A 22291-nucleotide genomic window follows, 5' to 3' on the forward strand; every position below is an offset into this window, starting at 1 on the left:
AATGCAAAAGAGGTTTGCTTTGATTTAGTATCAAAATACGGCGTTCTCATTACTACATTGAATTTTCAAAGAGAGACTCGCGTGTCACGAACATGTCTTATCACCTGATACACGATACCTAAATTTATTTCTTCATAAAAAGCTACAATAAATTGAATTTGGTAAATCATGGATTTGCTGTAATTAGAACCATTTTAATCTGTGGCATCACGAGTGCTGTAGCCTTAATAACACTACCTTCAATGACAGGAGTTTTTCTATGTATTAGGTTTACCACAGAGGACTTTTTTGTTTTTTACCCTACCAAATTGATTATCGACGAAATTAAAGGTTCAAGAAGAATTCTTTGAAAAAGTCAGTGATGGGAAATTTACGTGTAAAATTTTTTTCAACACGTTAAGAGGTAGGAGCTGAAACACGGAAACGAGGACGTGTAGGAATTGAATGCAAATTTTGAAGTCAATTCGTCAAGTTCCACTTGGAAGCTGCTGGAAACACAAGCAAAACCAAAGACTACTACGCAAGTCCAAATTTGATTCCCTAGCATTTGGAATTTGGTCCCTGATAAGGTTAATATTGATTATGTCCTTTTCAGAAAGTGTTAGGAGGTCGAATACAGTGGCTTCAAGGAAAATACAATCCACCTTTATTTTGTCAAAATATAGACATCAGCAATTAATGGAGGAGAGTTAATTAGTAGTATGTAATACCTCGGACGAAGCCAAGGATGCCATATTTTAGTGGCTAAAATTGAAATCTAAAAAATTAAAGGTTTTGGGTTCAAATCCTCATTTTTCGTTCTCGCTTCTTAAATCCTACCTCTCTCATGCTATCAAAAAAAAAAGAATGTATGTAATACCTCAGTTAGTTCAAGATATGCACATTTGCAACTTGGTTCATTTCCATAAATAATGATCCACCTTAGTTCAAATCTGCAACTCCAAAGTATATATTATGCAAACTTGAGTTGCATTCCTTGTTTCTGGAATAATGTTGGGTGAGAATCAGAATTTGGAGGGATTGAGAATCATTTCCCCTCTATATATAATCTGCAAATTTATAGGTAATAAGACAGTGTCATACATTTGTTAGGAAATATCAACATGCTTTGATCATAGTATCAAGTTTCATGCAGCCAAAAACATTTTAAAGTGTCGTGTCCTGAATCCTAATCGTTGAAATTGTTGGAAACTTTTCAAAATTTGTATGATGTACATACATGTAATTAATGTATATTCATTAATTTTTGGTACATGTATAGTATTGTGAATGTTTCTAAAATGTACATTCATTTATGAATGTATTCATGTATATGGGAATTATTGAATGAAAGGATAGATTCATGTTTTGATCTAATGGTCATGAGATGCATGAATTAAAGTGCATGAATGTGTATACAATACTTTGAATCTATTCATACACAATACTTTGAATCTATTCATACAAGTGTTTAATGAGGTCTTTTGTTTCTCAAACAATCTTCCTATATAAAGAGGTCAAGTAGAGAGTGGTTTGCTGTAGAAAATCACTTTCCTACTATCCTTACTCTCTCAAAAGCACTCCTTAGTTCACAAAGGGTTTGTTTTGCTTTGTGCAAGAGTTTAAGACAAACAAAACTTCATCTTATCCTAAAGGATATTTGTCCAAGGTTATTGCACGTTATACCGGACAAATAAAGCCTAAAGGAAAGTGATTTCTATCACGATTTGAAACCAATTCTTGTTACAACATTTGCTAGTCATTTACAATTTACCCAACAGAAATTAGTTGGACCGGAAGTACAATACAGTCTAGTGATTATTATGGATGATGATGATGATGTTAAGCGATATAATAAACTGAATCTCAAAACCCTGCAACAACAACTAGTACTAAGCGTTCCTCATGGAAGGGATGAGCACGAACATTCTTGTACCATGAAAACGATATTGCTTGCAGCTTTGGAGGACTTCCCAATTTTTTATTTTCATGAAACAAATACATTTTGCTCCTGAAATTACGTATTTGTGAAAAGTAGTACTCAACAAGGGAATTATTGGTTTTTTTGAAGAACCACAATTGACCAAAAAATCCAGATGGGTGCGTCGTGCACCCGTCTGGTCCCGTGGTGGTTCTGTCCCCATCGGTCCCCCATAGGTCCAGTTGGGTCTCTCCGTAGTTAGATTAGGATAGAGTAGGAGTAGAAGTAGGGATGACGATTGATAAAAAAAAAAAAAAAAAACAAGGGAGTTATTGGTAACAGGGATGCTTCCTTCTTACCAGCTACAGAGTTGCTTTGCTCAGGATCAAAAAGGATAAGAACCATCTTTTTGTCTCTCATAAAATCTTAATATCTACTCTCATTAGCAAAACTACAATTACAATTCATGTTAAGACAAGAAAATTAAATAAAACAGGGAAATTTCACACACAACCTTCTCCCATTTGACATGCATAAAATTTAATTTATGGAATTAATCTTGGATTTTTAAATATTGTCAAAGCAATCACATCAATGTTCAACAGGCAAGAGATTTCCTTTGGAAAATCTTCTATTGCACTTCTTCCAAGCCATTTTGCCCCAGGTTGGTAGCCATCTCATCAAAAATGGTAACAAGAAGGCAACTGTTAGAAGGATATAGCCCACCACCTCTTTTTCCCTCCTCTGTTTTTTCAGAATACCACTTACTGAAAAGCCATAAGTAGACATCATAGCAAATATAGATATCAGAAGTTCTCTTTGGAATGGAAACCCTCCAGTGAGATAAATTATGATGCTTAGTGATGCTGTGAGGCCTAAAGAATTGGAAAACAAGAATAAGTAGGAAGTAGCATGTGAGCCAAAGATTGCTGAGGCAGCAGCAAGACCAGAAACTGCTATAGGGTTATACGCAGGTGGCGATGGCAAACCAGCTTGATTCTGATCAGGATTTGGCTGGTTAGGCTTATCTAAGACCCCAGATGGAGGTGTTACCCCTGCCTGAAATGTAACAGTGGCTATCAAGGCAGCAACTACCAATAGTGCATTGCGTGTAGCACTTGGGGAATCTCTTTGGACCTGGAATTTGAAATACTTGAACCAGTCCTTTGAAGGTTGTGACTGATAATCAGCTCTATTCGGTTGATGTTTGGCCTGAGAAACAGAATTTGTTGAATGATCCCCACTAGCATGTTGTAAGATCAATTGTCTTGAACGAAAATCATCCGAACTTTCCATCACAATATCGAGGATATCAGCAGCTGTCACACCCTTGAAGTTCTTGGCATTCACCTTGACAGTTGCATAGATGTCTCTGCTGCTGAATAGTACTTCTATGCACTAGAAAAAGGTATACATCAAACATGAGGCCTTTTAGTAATCAATTAACACTTTGAATGAATTAATCTAAATGGTATGATAGAAAGCTACAAGGACTTAAATCAGTTATAGATCATAGAAGGAATATGAGAATTAGGTCAAGCATACCTCATGTTGCTTTGTTGAAGCAGCAAGGTGCAATACAGTGTTTCCATTGAAATCACGCCAATTTATGATCCAGTGTAGCATATGAATTTCAAGATACTTGACTAAAACTTTAAATGCTTCAAATTGGTAGCATTTTAGAGCCAGGTGAAGTGCAGTTTCCTGACTAAATGTGACATCTTTAAGACAATCAGGGCAGGTGGAGAGTAATTCATCTATAACCTCAACTTTCCCTTTACTAGCAGCATAGTGGAGAGCTGTTCTTTGGCCTTTTCCTTTGAGAAAACATAATCCAGGATCCAACCTCAGAATCTGTTTCACCATTTTGACGTTCCCCATGATTGCAGCTACATCTAAAGGCCGAAAACCACCTCTGTCAAATTCTCTAGCCAGCTTCTTGTTGTGCTTCATAAGCTCAATCACAAATCTCACATGTCCACCTTTACTTGCAACATGTAGAACAGACTCCGGAGGATTACCAAATGCAACATCATCAAGAAGGGATGGATTTTCTTGAAGCAGTTTGTTTAGTATTTCAGTATCTCCCTCGCGAGCAGCATCAATTACCGATTTTTTGCTCTCCATTCCTGAGGTTATTACTTTCTGAAAGAACTAATGAATTTTTTTTTTTTTTTGTCAAAACATAGGATGAAAGAACTAATGATCTGACGGGCCGAATTTTTGGGGGAAGGTCATGCACAGCTTTGCATCATTGGCTGATTAAATAAGATGAATTAGTATTTACTTCTACTATACTTTGTTGAATAATTCCATTAGAAAATTTGGGTTTAGGAACCAGTAATCCAATCACATTCAAAAGCGTAGTAATTTGCACTTGACATAATCAGAATTGATATTTCCACCAAACATATCGCTGATCAAGGATGTTACAGTTCAAAGACTTTCAGCAGTTGAGCAACCAAATCCATTTCCCATTTATGCATCACTCTCTTGTTCTTGGGAAGATAAACAGAAAAATTACTGCATTTTCAATCTTATATGGTACATGTGTACCTGATAGACACAGAACAAAATAAGACCAAACTACCCTATCAATATATTGATTAATGTCTAAAAACATCGAAGTTAAGTAACATCATAGTTAGTAACATCTCCATGTTATACGAGTTGATGTATGTGCCTGTCTTACAAGGAGAGACAACGGTTTCCATCATTCCAGAAGCAGTTTAGGATCAAGTAACATTTCTTGCTTGCATCTTCTGAAATACTTCTCAGACAATACCAGGTATTTCATTCAACAATAGCTTTTAGAAAATGTATGGCCTCTAAAATTGGATTGGTGACTGCTCAAATGTGAATCGAATCCACGCTTTTGGCCCCTATCAGGTACAACTGCCACGGTTGCTTAGTAGTATACGCTAATTGTATTGTCAAAGCTGAGAATGTGTCAATGCAAAAGAGGTTTGCTTTGATTTAGTATCAAAATACGGCGTTCTCATTACTACATTGAATTTTCAAAGAGAGACTCGCGTGTCACGAACATGTCTTATCACCTGATACACGATACCTAAATTTATTTCTTCATAAAAAGCTACAATAAATTGAATTTGGTAAATCATGGATTTGCTGTAATTAGAACCATTTTAATCTGTGGCATCACGAGTGCTGTAGCCTTAATAACACTACCTTCAATGACAGGAGTTTTTCTATGTATTAGGTTTACCACAGAGGACTTTTTTGTTTTTTACCCTACCAAATTGATTATCGACGAAATTAAAGGTTCAAGAAGAATTCTTTGAAAAAGTCAGTGATGGGAAATTTACGTGTAAAATTTTTTTCAACACGTTAAGAGGTAGGAGCTGAAACACGGAAACGAGGACGTGTAGGAATTGAATGCAAATTTTGAAGTCAATTCGTCAAGTTCCACTTGGAAGCTGCTGGAAACACAAGCAAAACCAAAGACTACTACGCAAGTCCAAATTTGATTCCCTAGCATTTGGAATTTGGTCCCTGATAAGGTTAATATTGATTATGTCCTTTTCAGAAAGTGTTAGGAGGTCGAATATAGTGGCTTCAAGGAAAATACAATCCACCTTTATTTTATCAAAATATAGACATCAGCAATTAATGGAGGAGAGTTAATTAGTAGTATGTAATACCTCGGACGAAGCCAAGGATGCCATATTTTAGTGGCTAAAATTGAAATCTAAAAAATTAAAGGTTTTGGGTTCAAATCCTCATTTTTCGTTCTCGCTTCTTAAATCCTACCTCTCTCATGCTATCAAAAAAAAAAAGAATGTATGTAATACCTCAGTTAGTTCAAGATATGCACATTTGCAACTTGGTTCATTTCCACAAATAATGATCCACCTTAGTTCAAATCTGCAACTCCAAAGTATATATTATGCAAACTTGAGTTGCATTCCTTGTTTCTGGAATAATGTTGGGTGAGAATCAGAATTTGGAGGGATTGAGAATCATTTCCCCTCTATATATAATCTGCAAATTTATAGGTAATAAGACAGTGTCATACATTTGTTAGGAAATATCAACATGCTTTGATCATAGTATCAAGTTTCATGCAGCCAAAAACATTTTAAAGTGTCGTGTCCTGAATCCTAATCGTTGAAATTGTTGGAAACTTTTCAAAATTTGTATGATGTACATACATGTAATTAATGTATATTCATTAATTTTTGGTACATGTATAGTATTGTGAATGTTTCTAAAATGTACATTCATTTATGAATGTATTCATGTATATGGGAATTATTGAATGAAAGGATAGATTCATGTTTTGATCTAATGGTCATGAGATGCATGAATTAAAGTGCATGAATGTGTACACAATACTTTGAATCTATTCATACACAATAAGACCAAACTACCCTATCAGGTACAACTCCCACGGTTGCTTAGTAGTATACGCTAATTGTATTGTCAAAGCTGAGAATGTGTCAATGCAAAAGAGGTTTGCTTTGATTTAGTATCAAAAGACGGCGTTCTCATTACTACATTGAATTTTCAAAGAGAGACTCGGGTGTCACGAACATGTCTTATCACCTGATACACGATACCTAAATTTATTTCTTCATAAAAAGCTACAATAAATTGAATTTGGTAAATCATGGATTTGCTGTAATTAGAACTAGAGGTGGCAAAATGGGCGGGATTTGATTGGGTTTGAGATGGAACCGAGTCATATGGGTTTGGGTCCAACCTTACCCATACGTGTTTTGGGACTAACTTGGGCGGGATCACTTTGGCATGGGTTTAGATTGATCCCGCCCAATACTCAAATCTGTTTTCTACATATTTTTTTTCCTTTAATTCATTTTTTATTTTTTATATAAATTTAATATTTTTGATTTATTAAATTTCTTTTAGTTTTATTAAATAAACATGCAAGTGCTTTATACTCAAGATTCCCACCAAAAATTGGATTAACAAATAAAGAAAAAAATAGATATACAACCATATTCCAACATATATCAAGATGGTCAAGGTACTTAGGGTGTTGAATATTTATTCTCATCATTGTCCAAGGATAACAGGTCTAAATTGACTGAAATGTTGGAAATTCTTGTGGATAATGACTAGGAAGACTACTAGATTATATTCGTTAGTATGACTATAAAAATTGTTAAAGATAATTTTTGAATCTAAGACTCCGTTTGGATTGGCTATTTTTTCAAAAAATAAGTTTTTCAAATACAATATTACAGTAATATACAATAATTCAAAAAATATCCCATCTATATTAGTATATCAAATATTTCAAAAACACCCCCCAAAAATAACTAATCCAAACGGAGCCCTTGCTATTTGAGCCCAATGGGTACCCAAGTAGTTCCCAAGATTTCCCATTAATTAATGGGTACAATTGGGATTTGTCCCATTTTAAATCCAATATCAAATTTTAGTACCCATCCCGCCCAAAGTCCCCATGAGCATGGGTAACCCATTGGGACTTGGGACAAATTGCCACCTCTAATTAGAACCATTTTAATCTGTGGCATCACGAGTGCTGTAGCCTTAATAACACTACCTTCAATGACAGGAGCTCAATGACTTGAAGCAGAAAACAAATCGTCTACCTGAGAATAGCTAATTAAACAGGTGACTAACAAGAGATGACCAAATTAGGAAGAGTTCGAGCAAATGAGTCTAAAGCATGAAACGAGTTCCTTGTTCCTAAAAGTGAGATTATTGTGAGTACTGAGATACTTCACACAGAGACAACTAAATCCTAACAAATTCCATTGCCCGGGTGCCAAGTGCCAAGCCACAGGTAAGCTTATAAAGCACATGAAACAAAATTCAGAAATTTCAAAAGAAAGAAAGAAAGAAAGAAAAAGAGATCAATATATAGTATAATGAGATTAAACTCACAATAAATTTACATGATTATCCTAATGATCTAATTAAAGAAGTGCAGAATGGCGATTAAAAAAGTAGATACATAAATGCTGAAGATCTTCCATCTTCAATCAGTTGCAGGGCTTGTGCATGGTAGTCTAAACTTTTGTAACTTGCAATGATTCCTCATTATCTTCGTTACTATAGGTATCAACATCGGCAGAACTATGGATAGAATAGTGAAACAGAGTGTGATGCCCTTATCTGGTGATATTGCAGCCATAGAAGTATCATAAGTTACCAAAAGCGCAAAAAGAGAGACTTGCAACTCCATTTGTAAGGGAAATCCAGCAATGAGAACGATTATCATGTAAGTGGACATAAAAAATCCAATTGAATTAAAAATCAGAAAAAGACCATAAGAAATATTATTGTGAGTGCCCATTACTGCTTCTCCAGCTTTGTGGGGTTTGGTGGATGTGTCGTTTGTGCCTGTACCTTGACTAGGCAAAGAGTCGTCTTGCCAAACGCCACCGGGTGGACTAAGCACAGCTTGATATGTTGCTGTTGCAATTAACACAGCTAACACAAGCAATGTGTTTCGCACTTCATTTGGAGAATCTCTACGCTTGTCAAACTTGAAATAGTGTAGCAACTTCTCTGAGGGAGCTTGAGCACGCACTCTCCTTGACTGGAAAGGTGATGGACTCTGAGTTGTGACGACCAAATTGTCAGATAATGCTCCATTTTGAGGTGACTGCAAGTCTGCTGCCGCTCTAGCCCCAGCTGCTTTGAGCATATCCTCTATTTCTCTATCACCCCCTTCAGACAGTAAGCTATCAATAGGCGTATAACCCCTCTTGTTCAACGAGTTGACCTCCACTCTGCCCTCATGAAAAACATTTTTGTCGAGCATGAAATCGATTACCTGCTAACGTAGTGTAATTTCAGTTACTGAACTTAAAACATCACGAGACAATGAACAAATATTCAATGCGTTTGCGACTCACCTCATACTGCTTTCTCGAGACAGCAAGATGCAAAATGGTGTCACCCTGATGGTCCTTCTTATTCAAGATCTCCCAATTGTTTGACCGTATCAGGTACTGTACCAAGAATTCAAAGGCTTCGAATTGGTTGTTCTTTAAAGCCAAATGAAGGATTGTCTCACCTCTTCCAGTCACATACCCAACTGACTCGGAGCAAGCAGAAAGCAGTTCGTCGATGACATGAATCCTGCCTTTAATAGCAGCATAATGAAGCGGGATTCGTCTCTCTTTTCCCTTGATCAGGCACAGAAAGCAATTTACCTGCAAAAGTTCTTTCACAATTTGTATATCCCCATTACCTGATGCAATATGCAAGGGGCTAAATCCATCCTGGTTGAGCTCTTCAGCAAACTCCGGCCTCAACTTTAAAACCTCTTTCACAAAATCAGTATGGCCTCCTATGCAAGCTATGTGCAATGGAGTCTCGGAACCTGCCAATGGAGCAGCCCTGAGTAGAAGGGCATACTCTTTAATGAGATTTTGCAAGTCTTGAACATTTCCTGTCTGAGCAGCTTCGATGAGCCTCCTATCCATCCTCTTTAGGTAATCTTGCAGCTGGGGCCCTGAATGATTCAAGTCCCTTTATTTAGTTTTTGCCCTTTGGGTCTTGGAAAATTCTGGGGGAAATATTCAACGTTTGCGGAGGAAAATTCTCGATTAAATATTCAATCTCTTTACTTTGACCTTGAAAATAGAGTTTGGAGACAAAGAATTTGCGTCATAGAGGAAATCAGGCTGCTTGGTCAAAGAAGGTTGCAGATTAGCCGTATCGCAATTCATCAAACTGTTAACGAAACATTGACAACTTACTTCCAAGGTCCATATATAGCCTCTATATAATTCAGCAGTGATCCGATCCCAACGACTTCTCTGCGCCGACTCTTGTTTTCAGCAGTGTGAAAATGGTTATGGTCCTCCACTTCACAATTTTGAATTGAATAGTACCTCAAGATTGGAAAGTAGAGGACATTGACCTCTACTGGTTGATAAAGGTAAATCCTTAGTCCTTACAACCAAAAATGTAAAAGAGAACAATTCCACGTCTCCCAAAGAGTTCTTTGATATTTCCTGTCAAATTGCTGTAAGCTAAAGCGAGACCATGAAAATAAGTACTATTACAGTACTAGTGGTTTTAAGAGCCAAAATGACAGAAACCTAAAGAAAAGCATTCACAGAAAAGTTGCCTTGACCGAAGGCATTCTGCGTCGAGATTAGTAAGGGGAGGAGTGCAACTCGTCTCTCTCCTCTCCATAATAGCACTCAAGCTGCTGCTGGTATGACCTCGAGGCTGATATTGATACATAGGCGGATGCCAGCAAGGCAAATACGACCCTGGAGTCGTAGCATAATTGTCAGCACTCTTGATGGAAAAATGACTTAGTGATGGCATTGGCTCTAGGCTCAACCGTGTTGAGGACCCGCATAAACACCATTTGCAAAACCCGTCCAATGCATTAAAAGCGTACAAGGCAGTACTAAATTACTTTAAAGCATGAAAACTCCTGTACAAAACCTGTCCAATGAGTTAGTTGATCTCTGATGGCAAACCATGCTTCAGCGAAGCAACCCTGCAAATGATGTGAGGAACTCTGAAGCAAGTACTAGTCCCTTAAATCCTGTAAGACTCCAACTTGGGCAATGGGAATCTTTGGACTTTAAAGATGATTGAACCAATCTCCATAGGCAATAGAGAGTGACTTCGTCTCACGTTGGCTAGCAAGAAAAACAAGGAAAGAAGGAAATTAAATTGCAAGAGCAATACCTGATGAGACACTAGTTGAGCATCAGAAAATAACAAGAAAAGGCAGAGAGCAGCACTAACAAGTTCTCCGGGTTCATCATGGAAAAAGCCCACTCCTCAACTTGGAACAGATGCTAAAGGCAATATGACTGGCAGCTCTAAAAGAAGACGTTATCATGTCGGGCAATATGACTCGCAGCTAAATAGTATTGGCTTGCAGCATGAAAATTCCCTTTGCCGCCAACCAGAAATGTTATTAATTGGGTTCATCAAACATCCCAAAACCATCATAACATTTACCAACTATCAAGAAATAACGTTTATCTTTGTGCATAGTCAACGGCCCTGACAAAATAGAACCATCAGCACATCAGATTGACCAAACTAGCTTATAACAACTTTATGATGCCAACATTTCACAGCCAAAAGTACCAGTGAGTTTGTGTGCGGAGTGAAAGAGAGTGAGAAAAGGCATATGAGAGAATTAAGAATATGAAGAGCAACTGAAGTATCAAATTAAAGTTGTTCTTTTCCTTCTTTTTTTTTTAACTAGAAATAGGTCACGTACTTTGCACGTAATTATAATATCATAAAATAAAAAATTTTTATACATTAAAAGCTATTTGTGAAAATTATTTTAACAAATATAACATTTTCACATTTTCTATTTTTTATTTAATTTGTTATCCTCTTTAATTAATTATCTTTATAAACCATTATTTTAAAAACAAAAAAAAAGTTCACGAAATGTTATATCTACAAATTCGTATAAAATCTCTAGAGAATTTTTGATAAATGAGGATACATTCGGTCGTTATCAATATAAAATAATGGTTTTAAAGACAATTAACGGGTCACACTATATAATAAAAAATATATAATATAATTAAAAAAACATATACATTATATTATAAGTACAAAAATTCTTAAATGCTAACAAGTCATAACCTATTCATATTGATAGTTCATAAACACAAGCCATACCTACATATGTTCCGTGGTTCATGAATTCCTATTGATATTATACACAAACATAAATGATAAATCTAAGTACCAAAAAAAGAAAGAAACCCTAATTTCCAAATCCCTTTTCAATTTTTCTCATCTAATTATCAAAAAGACAACAATGCCCATGCTGGTGTAGCTGATCAAATTAATAAAATTGGGTAAAAGGTAATTTCAGAAAGATTTTCAAAACTCGTCGGGTTTAGCGGGTCACAGGTTCGATTGTTCAGGTCAAACGGTTCAAAGCGACTCATGTGCAACTCCGATCCAATTGTTAAACCGGCCCGGTTCCATGGCCAGTCTACCGATTTGATTGGTTCAACCACTGGGTCGGGTCGGATTTAATAACTATGATTTTAATGTATAAATAATAATAAAACCTTTAATATATTAAATTTCTGTGCACAAATTTGATTATTGGCATAAAATAAACAAAAAAACTATATAATGAACAAAATTAAGCAATTGGTAATTTACAAAATGTTTATTGTGTACAAAGCAATTAAAAGTTTATTATGCATTCTACAGTTATAAAAACTCTGAAAATGGAAGATTATCATATTTAAACTAAATTGTTAGTATAATATTGGCTAAGAAACCGTATAATAAACAAAATTAAGCAATTGCTACTTGTAGAAAACGTTTATTATATACAAAGTAATTAAAGGTTTATTGAACTCTCAAGAAGGAAGATAATCATATCTAAAGTAAATTGTTGCATATTTTGTAACAATAAGGAGAGAAAATTTTCTATGTTGTATCAAACCAGTGTATACAACAAAATCTGAGCAAAATACATACTAAAAATTATGATTTGCATACAATAAATTTTTATCAATTTAAGTAGTTGTAAACCTTTTCTTTTTTTAAAGTTTTCTTAGCAAATATGACATAATATAGTGAATTTAATCATCAATTTAACCTTCTATTTTTTCATTAACTGTTTATAACATTTTGTCTTCTTATTAATCGGGGTTTTCTTCTAAACCAATACGTATATAAAATACAGTTAGCTTTAATTATCACACACAAGAATATAATAATTGGAGATAATTTTAACACATACAATAATTGGAGATAAAGAAAATGATTGTTGAATATAGTTGTAAATGGATAGCTTTTAATTTTAATTACTAACATTTTTTAGATGTAATTTATTGAAACTTTTCATTTTTCTTATTAGTGTCACGATTGAAATGCAATAACTCTAATAAAAAGACATGAGGGGAATTTAGGCCTAACAAAAACTAATATCAAAATATGTTTACACTTACACTCTCTATTGTCAAGATCCATCATACTTTTTATATAGTAATGATAATGATACTTGCCAAATCTGCTAAAGAATTGAAGGATTGCATTGCCGCATAATATCAGCAATGAACCTTTCCTGATTATTCTCAATGATGCAAAAGTCACATTCATCACATCTTTCTCTTTCTGAATGCATCGTTTGCAGTTTTATTGGCAGAATATCAAATTCTCCAGCAAATTAATTGATACAAAAAAGAAATGAAATGCTTAAGAAAAATTCATGTGGTTGGGCTGTCATTTTCTGTCTATTATGTTTGAAATCATAATCTGTTGTGGTCTTTTTGGTATAAATGTTTTGTCTTTGAACTTGATTTGAGTAAATCTAGAGAAGGAAGCACCTTGACATAACATTTTTGGTAGCTGCAATACTTAATTTTGGCCAAATTTGATGTTGGAATCGCGTTGTGGAAAAGACGATTCTCAAACCACCATCCAACATGGTGCATGGTGGGTGGTGGCAGCACGCGGCCTTTGTGGTGTTGCCATGCCTAGCAATTGTTCCAACTCAATGAGGAGGAAGAAGGTGAAAATTGAAAAGGAAAAAAAAAAAAAGGAAAAGCGCTAAAACTACATAATTTTCTCATGTTTTGGAGACAAGGTGATAAAAAATGAACAGGACAAATTTAACCATGTCTTTTGTCAGATGCATTGCACATGGCACACATTCCATTTGGATTATCGATTAATTGGACAAAATGACTATTAGCATCCACATTTTTTTTTCCCACAACAATGGCCAATTGAAAATAAAAAATAGTTGAGCGGTCAAAAATATGCTAGCTGAATAGCTTAGTGCTGTCCAAAAATATAGCTCGCATATGGTTCATATAAGCCTAATAGACACGGAGCCAACAAAGACCAAAGAACCTGCAACATATGATTAATGTGAAAAGTCATAAAAGACTTCAGACTTAAGTAACATTATATCATACGTATAATGTGTTTTCTAGGTATGTCTAAAATTGTATCGTAGTTAGTGCAGTTGTTTCGGAAACATATTGATGCTTGTCTAAAACACCTAAAACATTTTTTTTTTTGTGTTATCTTCACCATCCATTTAACCATTTTGCCACCAGTAACTTATTTAAGGTACTCTTTTTTTTTTTTTTCTAAAACTTGTAGATGATTTAAATATTTTGCGGTTCATGATGTCTTCAACAAGGTTTGTGTTTCTAAAATGGGTCATAGAAACAAACCTTAGTAATATCTCCTCCAAGTTTTACAAGTACGCATGTCTTAAGAGGGGACAACCATTTCCATCATTTTCGGAGCTTAAGCACCTGGTGACATTTCTAGTTTACATATTCTTAAATATTTCTTAGTTAGTGTCATATATTTCATCCAACAATAACTTTAAAAGTACTTAGTTGGCCTTTAAAATTTTCTTGGCGACCTGCATAGATATGTATCCATGCTTACTGCTTCTACCAAGTAAGCCAATTGCGACGCTTTTCAAGTATATTGTGTTGTAAGTCAAAGCTAAGAATGTGTCAATACAAAAGATAATTGCTAATGTGTCACTACTTTCTTTGAAATTTTTCGCAATATCACTTAATACGTCCTCCTAAACCTCTACAATTATCACTCATCGTCCTTACCACCTAAAAATCAATATCATAAGGAACCAATTGACACTTTTACCTTAGTTTTTAGGCTTATTTGGGGAATATTTTCCCACAAAAAAAAAGTTTGGCATTTTTGTTTTCCTACCTTCTTTTGGAAAAAATGCAAAAATATTTACCTATTTTTAAAGAAAGTGTCATAAAAAAAAACTTTATCACCAATTGAGATGCTTTATGTTGGAAAGTGTAATTTTTGTTTTACATGAATGTATGCACCACGTTGGTTCACGTTATTCGCTTCAAATATTTTATTGTCTTGATATTACTGGAAAAACCATACATTTTCCATAGCAAATGCAGGATTTTTATTTTTATTTTTGTAATTTTTGCTTAAAAAAATTTTGCTTAAAACCATACAATGACTAGTACTAGGCGTGCCCCGTGAAAAGAATGAGCATGGCCATTCTCCACTATGAAATTTGCATGGCATGGTGTGTAGCTTGCAGTTTCAAAGGAGTTTCCATTTAAATTCCATGAAATCGGTAAGTATTCCACCCAAAATACGAGCATGTGGAAGCTACAACTTAATAAGGGAATTATTCGCAATTTTGATTTTCCCTTCTTATCAAATACCAACCGAGATGTTTTGCTTTTCACATCAAGAAGACAATAACAATCCCCCGTATAATTTAACATCTACTCCCATTTGCCACTCTATTACAATAGAAAGGCATACCTTGACCAAATATCTGTAGATACACGAATCGTTTTTTTTCTTTATAGCTACTACTATGTCCATGATAAGTCAAGAAAATTAAATTAAAAAATGTAAATTTCACACGCAACCGTCTCTTATTTGACACACATAATTTTTAAATTTATGGAGCTTTACGGTAACACACCTACACAAGTCAATCTTGTATTTTTTTTGTAAAGAATTGTCATAGCAATCGCATCAATTGTCAACAGGCAAGATGTTTACTTTGAAAAATCTTCTTCTAGCACATTTCTTCCAAGCCATTTTACCCCAGGTTGGTAGCCATCGGATTAGAAATGGTAACAAGAAGGCAACTGTTAGAAGGATATAGCCTGCCATCTCTTTTTCCTGTTTCTGTCCTTTGAGAATACCACTTGCTGAAAAGCCATAACTAAACATCATAGCAAATACACATATCAGAAGCTCTCTTTGGAATGGAAATCCTCTGGTGAGATAAATTATGATGCTTAGCGATGCTGCGAGGCCCAAGGAATTCGAAAACAAGAATAAGTATGAAGTAGCATGTGAGCCAAAGATTGCGGAGGCCGCCGCAATACCAGAAACAGCTACAGGATTACGCTGTCTGAACGGAGGTAAAATAGATGCTGGTGGCGGACCAGCTTGATTCTGATCATTTGGCTGGTTAGACATATCTGAGATGCTGGATGGAGGGGTTATCCCCGCCTGAAAGGTTACTGTAGCTATCAGGGCAGCAACTACTAATAGTACATTGCGCGTATCGCTTGGGGATTCTCTTTGAATCTGGAATTTGAAGTAGTTGAACCAGTCCTTCGATGGTTGTGACTGATGATCAGCTATATTTTGTTGATGTTTGGCCTGAGAAACAGAACTTATTGAATGATTCTCACCTGCATGTTGTAAGATCAATTGTCTTGAATGAAAATCATCGGGTCTTTCCATCACAATATCAAGAATATCAGCAGCTGTCACACCCTTAAAGTTCTTGGCATTCACCTTGATGGTTGCACAGATGCCTTTGCAGAGGAGTAGCAATTCTATGGACTGAAAAATGTGAAAATTTTTTCAGTAAAAGCATAAGTTTCCACTACTGAACTCCTCTTATTGAATCAAAATCAATTGAAGTCTTGAAAGGGTTGTGTATAAAGGTATAGTAGAAGCCTACAGGACTTGAATTAGTTAAAGATCGCAGAAGTAAAATGACTACATATAGGTCTAAGTATACCTCGTGTTGCTTCGTTGAAGCAGCAATATGCAAAACAGTGTTTCCATTGAAATCAGGCCAATTTATGATTGATTGCAGTTTGTTAATCTCAAGCCACTTGACTAAAACTTTAAATGCTTCAAATTGGTAGCATTTTAGAGCCAGGTGAAGTGCAGTTTCCTGACTAAATGTGACATCTTTAAGGCAATCAGGGCGGGTGGAAAGTAATTCATCTATAACCTCAACTTTCCCTTTACTAGCAGCATAGTGGAGAGCTGTTCTTTGGCCTTTTCCTTTGAGAAGACATAATCCAGGATCCAACCTCAGAATTTGTTTCACCATTTCGACGTCCCCCATGATTGCAGCTACATCTAGAGGCCGAAAACCACCTCTGTCAAATTCTCTAGCCAGCTTCTTGTTGTGCTTTATAAGCTCAATCACAAATCTAACATGTCCACCTTTAATTGCAACATGTAGAACAGACTCCGGAGGATTACCAAATGCAACATCATCAAGAAGGGATGGATTTTCTTGAAGCAGTTTGTTTAGTATCTCAGTATCTCCCTCTCGAGCAGCTTCAATAACCAATTTTGTGCTCTCCATTCTAGAGGATATCACTTTCTGACAAGAACTAATAAACTCACGGGCAGAATTTTTGGCCGAAGGTCATGCACACAGTTGCATCATTGCCTCATTGAACAAGATATGTGTACTTGCATAGTCTACCTTGGAATAGTTTCATTTAGAAAATTTGGGTTTAGGAACCAGTAATTCAATCACATTCAAAAACGTAGTAATTTGCGTCTACCAACTCCCGCGGTTGTTAAGTGGAAATTGGCAAGAATAACCCGGTTGAAGAGCTGGTCTTGGTCTTTGTCGCATATTCTAAAATTCTTGCCGTATCAATCCCAGCGTATACGTGGGTATTGCGCATTGGTTTTCTTGAAGCCGCCCTCCTTTTCTTTTGTTGCGTTTTCCCCTCCAACTTTGAATAATCTCAATTCCCCCAGTCCAACGCCCTCTCAGTCTCACCCGCCGTTGATAAAATTATTAGTTAACCCGTAAGCCAGTTTTTACCAGCCCAAGAAAATTCAAAAAGATTTGTGGTACTCATTAGATGATCCTTAAAATACACGGTCGGTAAGTGATAAATATTTTTGAAAAAGTAAAGTCAATTAAGAAAAGTGTATAAATAAAAAAGAGGATAATAATTATTAATAGGTGTACTCAGATGATACAGATCGAGTGTTGTTTAAAACAAAAAACTCATTTAAAAATAAAAATAATAATGTGATGAAGGTGGAAGGAAATGCAATGAACAGGTTGATACATCTTTGCCAAGTTCATGAAAACCATTCAAATCTGGTCCACACGAATTTTTGAATTTTAAAAGAGAGAAACGTGTCAGGAACATGATTATTCACCTGGTAGGCTGGTACAAAATAGCAGAATTTATTTCTGCACAAAAAGCTATAATGAAATGATTAGAATTTAGATAGAGAACGGATTTCCTGTAAAACAATTTATATTTGTGGCATCAACCAGTGCTCTCTCTTTAATGACACTATCTTCAATAAAAAGTAGCTCAATTACCGAAAGCTGAAAACGTATTGTCTGCCTGAGAATAGCTAATTAAACAACAAGAGATAACTAAATGAGAAACAAAACTAGGAAGAGATTGAGCAAATGAATCTAAAGCATGAAACTGGTTCCTTGGTTCTAAAAGGGAGATTGTTGTGAGCACTGAGCTATTTCACACTAAGAGAACAAATTTGTTCTCAGACTGGATCGAACTGTACACATTCCATTTCCAGGTTGCTAGCGGCCTAGCAAAAGGTTAGCTCCTTAAGGACACGAAAGAAAATTCAGAAATTGAGAGAGAGAGATTAATATATGGTAAAATGAGATTAAACTCACAATAAATTGACATGATTATCCTAATGAACCAACAAAAGAAATACAGAACAGCGATTAAGAAAGTAGCTACATACATGCTGAAAAACATCATCAGAACTGGAGAACTTCCATCAGAACTGATGGTAGTCTGAACTTTTGTAACTTGCAATGATCCCTCATTATCTTGGTTACTATAGGTATCAACACCGGCAGAACTGCGGATAGAATGGTGAACCACAAAGTGATGTCCTCATCTGGTGATATTGCAGCCATGGAAGTATCATAAGTTGCCATAAGCGCCAAAAGAGAGAGTTGCAACTCCATTCTTAAGGGAAATCCAGCAGTGAGAACGTTTATCATGAAAGTGGACATAAAAAATCCAATTGAATTAAAAATCAGAAAAAGACCATAAGAAGTCTTGCGGTGAGTGCCCATTACTGCTTCTCCAGCTTTGTGGGGTTTGGTGGATGTGGCGTTTGTGCCTGTACCTTGACTAGGCAAAGAGTCGTCTTGCCAAACGCCACCGGGTGGACTAAGCACAGCTTGATATGTTGCTGTTGCAATTAACACAGCTAACACAAGCAATGTGTTTCGCACTTCATTTGGAGAATCTCTAAGCTTGTCAAACTTGAAATAGTTTAGCAACTTCGCTGAGGGAGATTGAGCGCGCACTCTCCTTGACTGGAAAGGTGATGGACTCTGAGTTGTGACGACCAAATTATCAGATGATGCTCCATTTTGAGGTGACTGCAAGTCTGCTGCCATTCTAGCCCCAGCTGCTTTAAGCATTTCCTCTATTTCTCTATCGCCCCCTTCAGATAGTAAGCTATCAATAGGCGTAAAACCCCTCTTGTTCAACGAGTTGACCTCAACTCTGCCCTCATGAAAAACATTTTTGTCGAGCATGAAATCGATTACCTGCTAACGTAGTGTAATTTCAGTAACTGAACTTTAAAACATCACGAGACAGTGAACCAATATTCAACACGTTTGCGACTCACCTCATACTGCTTTCTCGAGACAGCAAGATGCAAAATGGACTCACCCTGATGGTCCTTCTTATTCAAGATCTCCCGATTGTTTGACCGTATCAGGTACTGTACCAAGAATTCAAAGGCCTCGAATTGGTTGTTCTTTAAAGCCAAATGAAGGATTGTCTCACCTCGTCCAGTCACATACCCAACTGACTCGGCACAAGCAGAAAGCAGTTCGTGGATGACATGAATCCTGCCTTTAATCGCAGCATAATGAAGCGGGATTCGCCTCTCTCTTCCCTTGATCAGGCACAGAAAGCAATTTACCTGCAAAAGCTCTTTCACAATTTGTATGTCCCCATTACCTGATGCAATATGCAAGGGGCTAAATCCATCCTGGTTGAGCTCTTCAGCAAACTCCGGCCTTAAATGTAAAACCTCTTTCACATAATCAATGTGGCCTCCTATGCAAGCTATGTGCAACGGAGTCTCAGAAACTGCCAATGGAGCTGACCTGAGTAGGAGGGGATTCTCTTTTATGAGATTTTGCAAGTCTTGAACATTTCCTGTCAGCGCAGCTTCTATGAGCCTCCTATCCATCCTCTTTAGGTAATCTTGCAACAGGGGCCTTGAATGATTCAGGTTTCATTATTTAGTTTTAGCTCTTCGTTCTTGGAAAATTCTGGAGGAAATACTGAAACATTTGTGTCCCTATCATTCTTTTTGTTATGCAAGTCAAAAGGATAAAATAACTAATCCTTTTGCGTTGACCTTGAAAATGGAGCTAGAAGACAAGAAGTTGTATCATAGATGAAATCAGGTTAAGTGGTCATAGAAGACTAGAAACCACTAGGTTTGAATAAGGGCCACCACCACTGGCCATTTGGTCCAGTGGTCATCACCATTAAAGGTGATGCTGGAGGTCAGGGGATCAATCCCTGCCTCCCACAAATTTGCCACAATTTGTGGCGGTCTTAATTGACCTTCATCGATGGAATCTGTACTCACATCGAACCCCCTCCCCTTCCCCTTAGACTATGCTAGATTAGGTTATAGGACATCTATCGTTTCGACAAAAAAAAAAAAAAAAAAAAAGAATAAGGGCCACCAAAAAGGAAATTAAAAGGACTAATTTCCTTTCTGGATCGTAGGTCGAAGGTTCGACTCTCATCTATAATGAAAATACTTCAAAAGTTCAAAGTAAATGGTAGAACATCCCTTTGGTTTAGTCTGGTTCTTCTCATACCTACTATCTCCTTATACATATTTTCTTTAGGTTCCCCTCTCTATAGATTAGAATAAATTAGTTTATATAAAAGTTATTGATGCCACACAAAAAAAAAATGTCAAAGAAGGTTAGAGTTTCATCTGATTGTAATTCATTAAACTGTCTGTAGAGGTGTCAAATTAGGTGATTTGGGCGGGTTTGGGTTAATTAAAATGGGTAATGGGTATAAGCGAGTCAATTCATTTATACCCATTTAATTAGATGGGTCTAAATGAGTAAGTCAAAAATGAATTGGGTAACCAATTTTCATTTATAACCCATTTATTTTAACTTTTTGTAAACTCATTTAAATTTATTTTTGCAAACTAAGTTATTAATTTATACCACTCTTTGCACTCATTGTTAGTTTTAAATAATTTACTTATAATGCTCAATAAGTATCATTATCAAATTTTTCATATGTACTCTATGTCGCAAAATTACATATTATTTAATAATTAAATAATAAGAATATAAAATTTTGAACTAAGTACTATAAAAGTTAATATAAAAACTTAATCCAAAAAAAATTTTGACCCCTATCATTTTTTCGTGTGTAAATTTAAAATTTCATTTTGGAAAATAGGAAAAAGGCTAAAACTTGTCATAAATTGGTAATACTGAAAAATGAGCAAATTAACAAACTAAGAGAAAATAAAATGATAAGATAAAACCAACAAATAATAATAATGAAACAAAAGTAGTTAAAATCATGACAAAATGAAAATTTTGAAAAAAAAAATGGGTGGGGGAAGACAATTTTAAATGAGTTAATTAGATTTGATGCGTTACCCAATAATATCTATTTATTAAATAGATATTATTGGGTAATCCATTTATACTCATATGAAACGTGGACAATTACTTCTAAGATTCGTAGCCTATAACTTAGAAGTGATCCGATCCCAACCCCTGCTCTGGGTCAATGTTCCTCTTTTAAGCAATATGATAAAAGCAATGTATGTGTTTGGATATAGTATTATTTGAAATAATTATTATAGCATTTTTTTGTGATGTGATGTATGTAAAATAAAAAGATAATTAAAAATATAAAAAGATGGATTAAAAAATATATTTATGATAAAAGGGAAATATAATGTAAAATAATTCAGCAATCCAATCCGTTTCACACACTTGAATTGAATAAGACCTCTAGACTGTAGTTGAAGACATTTGCCTCTGCTAGCTGATAAAGTTACATCCTCAGTCTTGACAACCAAAAATGTCAAAGAAAGGGTAAAGGGTAAAATACACGGAACCCCCTTATGGTTTCGCGAAAAGACACCTTACCCCCCTATCGTTTAGAAACCTACACATAAATACCCTAAACTTTATAACTAAAGTGGAAATTGACTTTTTAACCGGCTGAGTTACTGGCTGTAGGTGGAATACGGCATAGTGGGTGGGTGCTGACCTGATCATTGACTTTTTACCGACTTTTTAACTAAAGTGCGTACGTATTCTTGCGCTCGCGCTACTTATTTTTGAGTTATCGGTAAGATCGTGAATCTGAGTTGAAAACGGCGTGGGATTATGCTGCCTTGATCATTCAACATTTAAGTGTCAACACAATGTGACGTCCTATCATTAAATCAAACAGAACATTGGCAACCATTCCCCCACTGCCAATATCCCCACCTCCCTTTCCTCCAACCTTCTGGGGCCAAAAAGCAGCCGAAGGTAGTAGATCCCTGTAAATGGTCAGAATTGAAAGCAAAAGAACTAGAAAGCTGGGTGGACTAGAATATTGGAGGAGCTCAGATAGGGAAGCATGAGAGTGA

At 35.8% G+C, this 22291-nt stretch overlaps 4 protein-coding genes across 4 annotated transcripts; all 4 read right to left on the reverse strand.

Moving 5' to 3' along the window:
* Positions 1–2491: 2491 nt before the first annotated feature.
* Positions 2492–4027, reverse strand: LOC113759362 (ankyrin repeat-containing protein BDA1-like). Its single transcript, XM_027301926.1, has 2 exons — positions 3446–4027; positions 2492–3298 (listed from the first exon to the last, which is right to left on the reverse strand). The coding sequence occupies exons 1-2, from the start codon at positions 4025–4027 to the stop codon at positions 2492–2494; spliced, it is 1389 nt and encodes a 462-aa protein (XP_027157727.1).
* Positions 4028–7849: 3822 nt separating this feature from the next.
* Positions 7850–9348, reverse strand: LOC113760582 (ankyrin repeat-containing protein BDA1-like). The gene is made up of 2 exons (XM_027303220.1): positions 8773–9348; positions 7850–8690 (listed from the first exon to the last, which is right to left on the reverse strand). Exons 1-2 carry the CDS (start codon positions 9343–9345, stop codon positions 7890–7892), a joined length of 1374 nt encoding a protein of 457 aa, XP_027159021.1. The 5' UTR covers positions 9346–9348; the 3' UTR covers positions 7850–7889.
* Positions 9349–15250: 5902 nt separating this feature from the next.
* LOC113760580 (ankyrin repeat-containing protein BDA1-like) lies at positions 15251–17056 on the reverse strand. The gene is made up of 2 exons (XM_027303218.1): positions 16395–17056; positions 15251–16213 (listed from the first exon to the last, which is right to left on the reverse strand). The coding sequence occupies exons 1-2, from the start codon at positions 16974–16976 to the stop codon at positions 15389–15391; spliced, it is 1407 nt and encodes a 468-aa protein (XP_027159019.1). The 5' UTR covers positions 16977–17056; the 3' UTR covers positions 15251–15388.
* Positions 17057–18259: 1203 nt separating this feature from the next.
* Positions 18260–19925, reverse strand: LOC113760581 (ankyrin repeat-containing protein BDA1-like). The gene is made up of 2 exons (XM_027303219.1): positions 19271–19925; positions 18260–19187 (listed from the first exon to the last, which is right to left on the reverse strand). The coding sequence occupies exons 1-2, from the start codon at positions 19841–19843 to the stop codon at positions 18381–18383; spliced, it is 1380 nt and encodes a 459-aa protein (XP_027159020.1). The 5' UTR covers positions 19844–19925; the 3' UTR covers positions 18260–18380.
* Positions 19926–22291: the final 2366 nt, after the last annotated feature.

The sequence above is a fragment of the Coffea eugenioides genome, chromosome 2 (assembly GCF_003713205.1).
Source record: "Coffea eugenioides isolate CCC68of chromosome 2, Ceug_1.0, whole genome shotgun sequence".
Classification (NCBI taxonomy): Eukaryota; Viridiplantae; Streptophyta; class Magnoliopsida; order Gentianales; family Rubiaceae; genus Coffea; species Coffea eugenioides.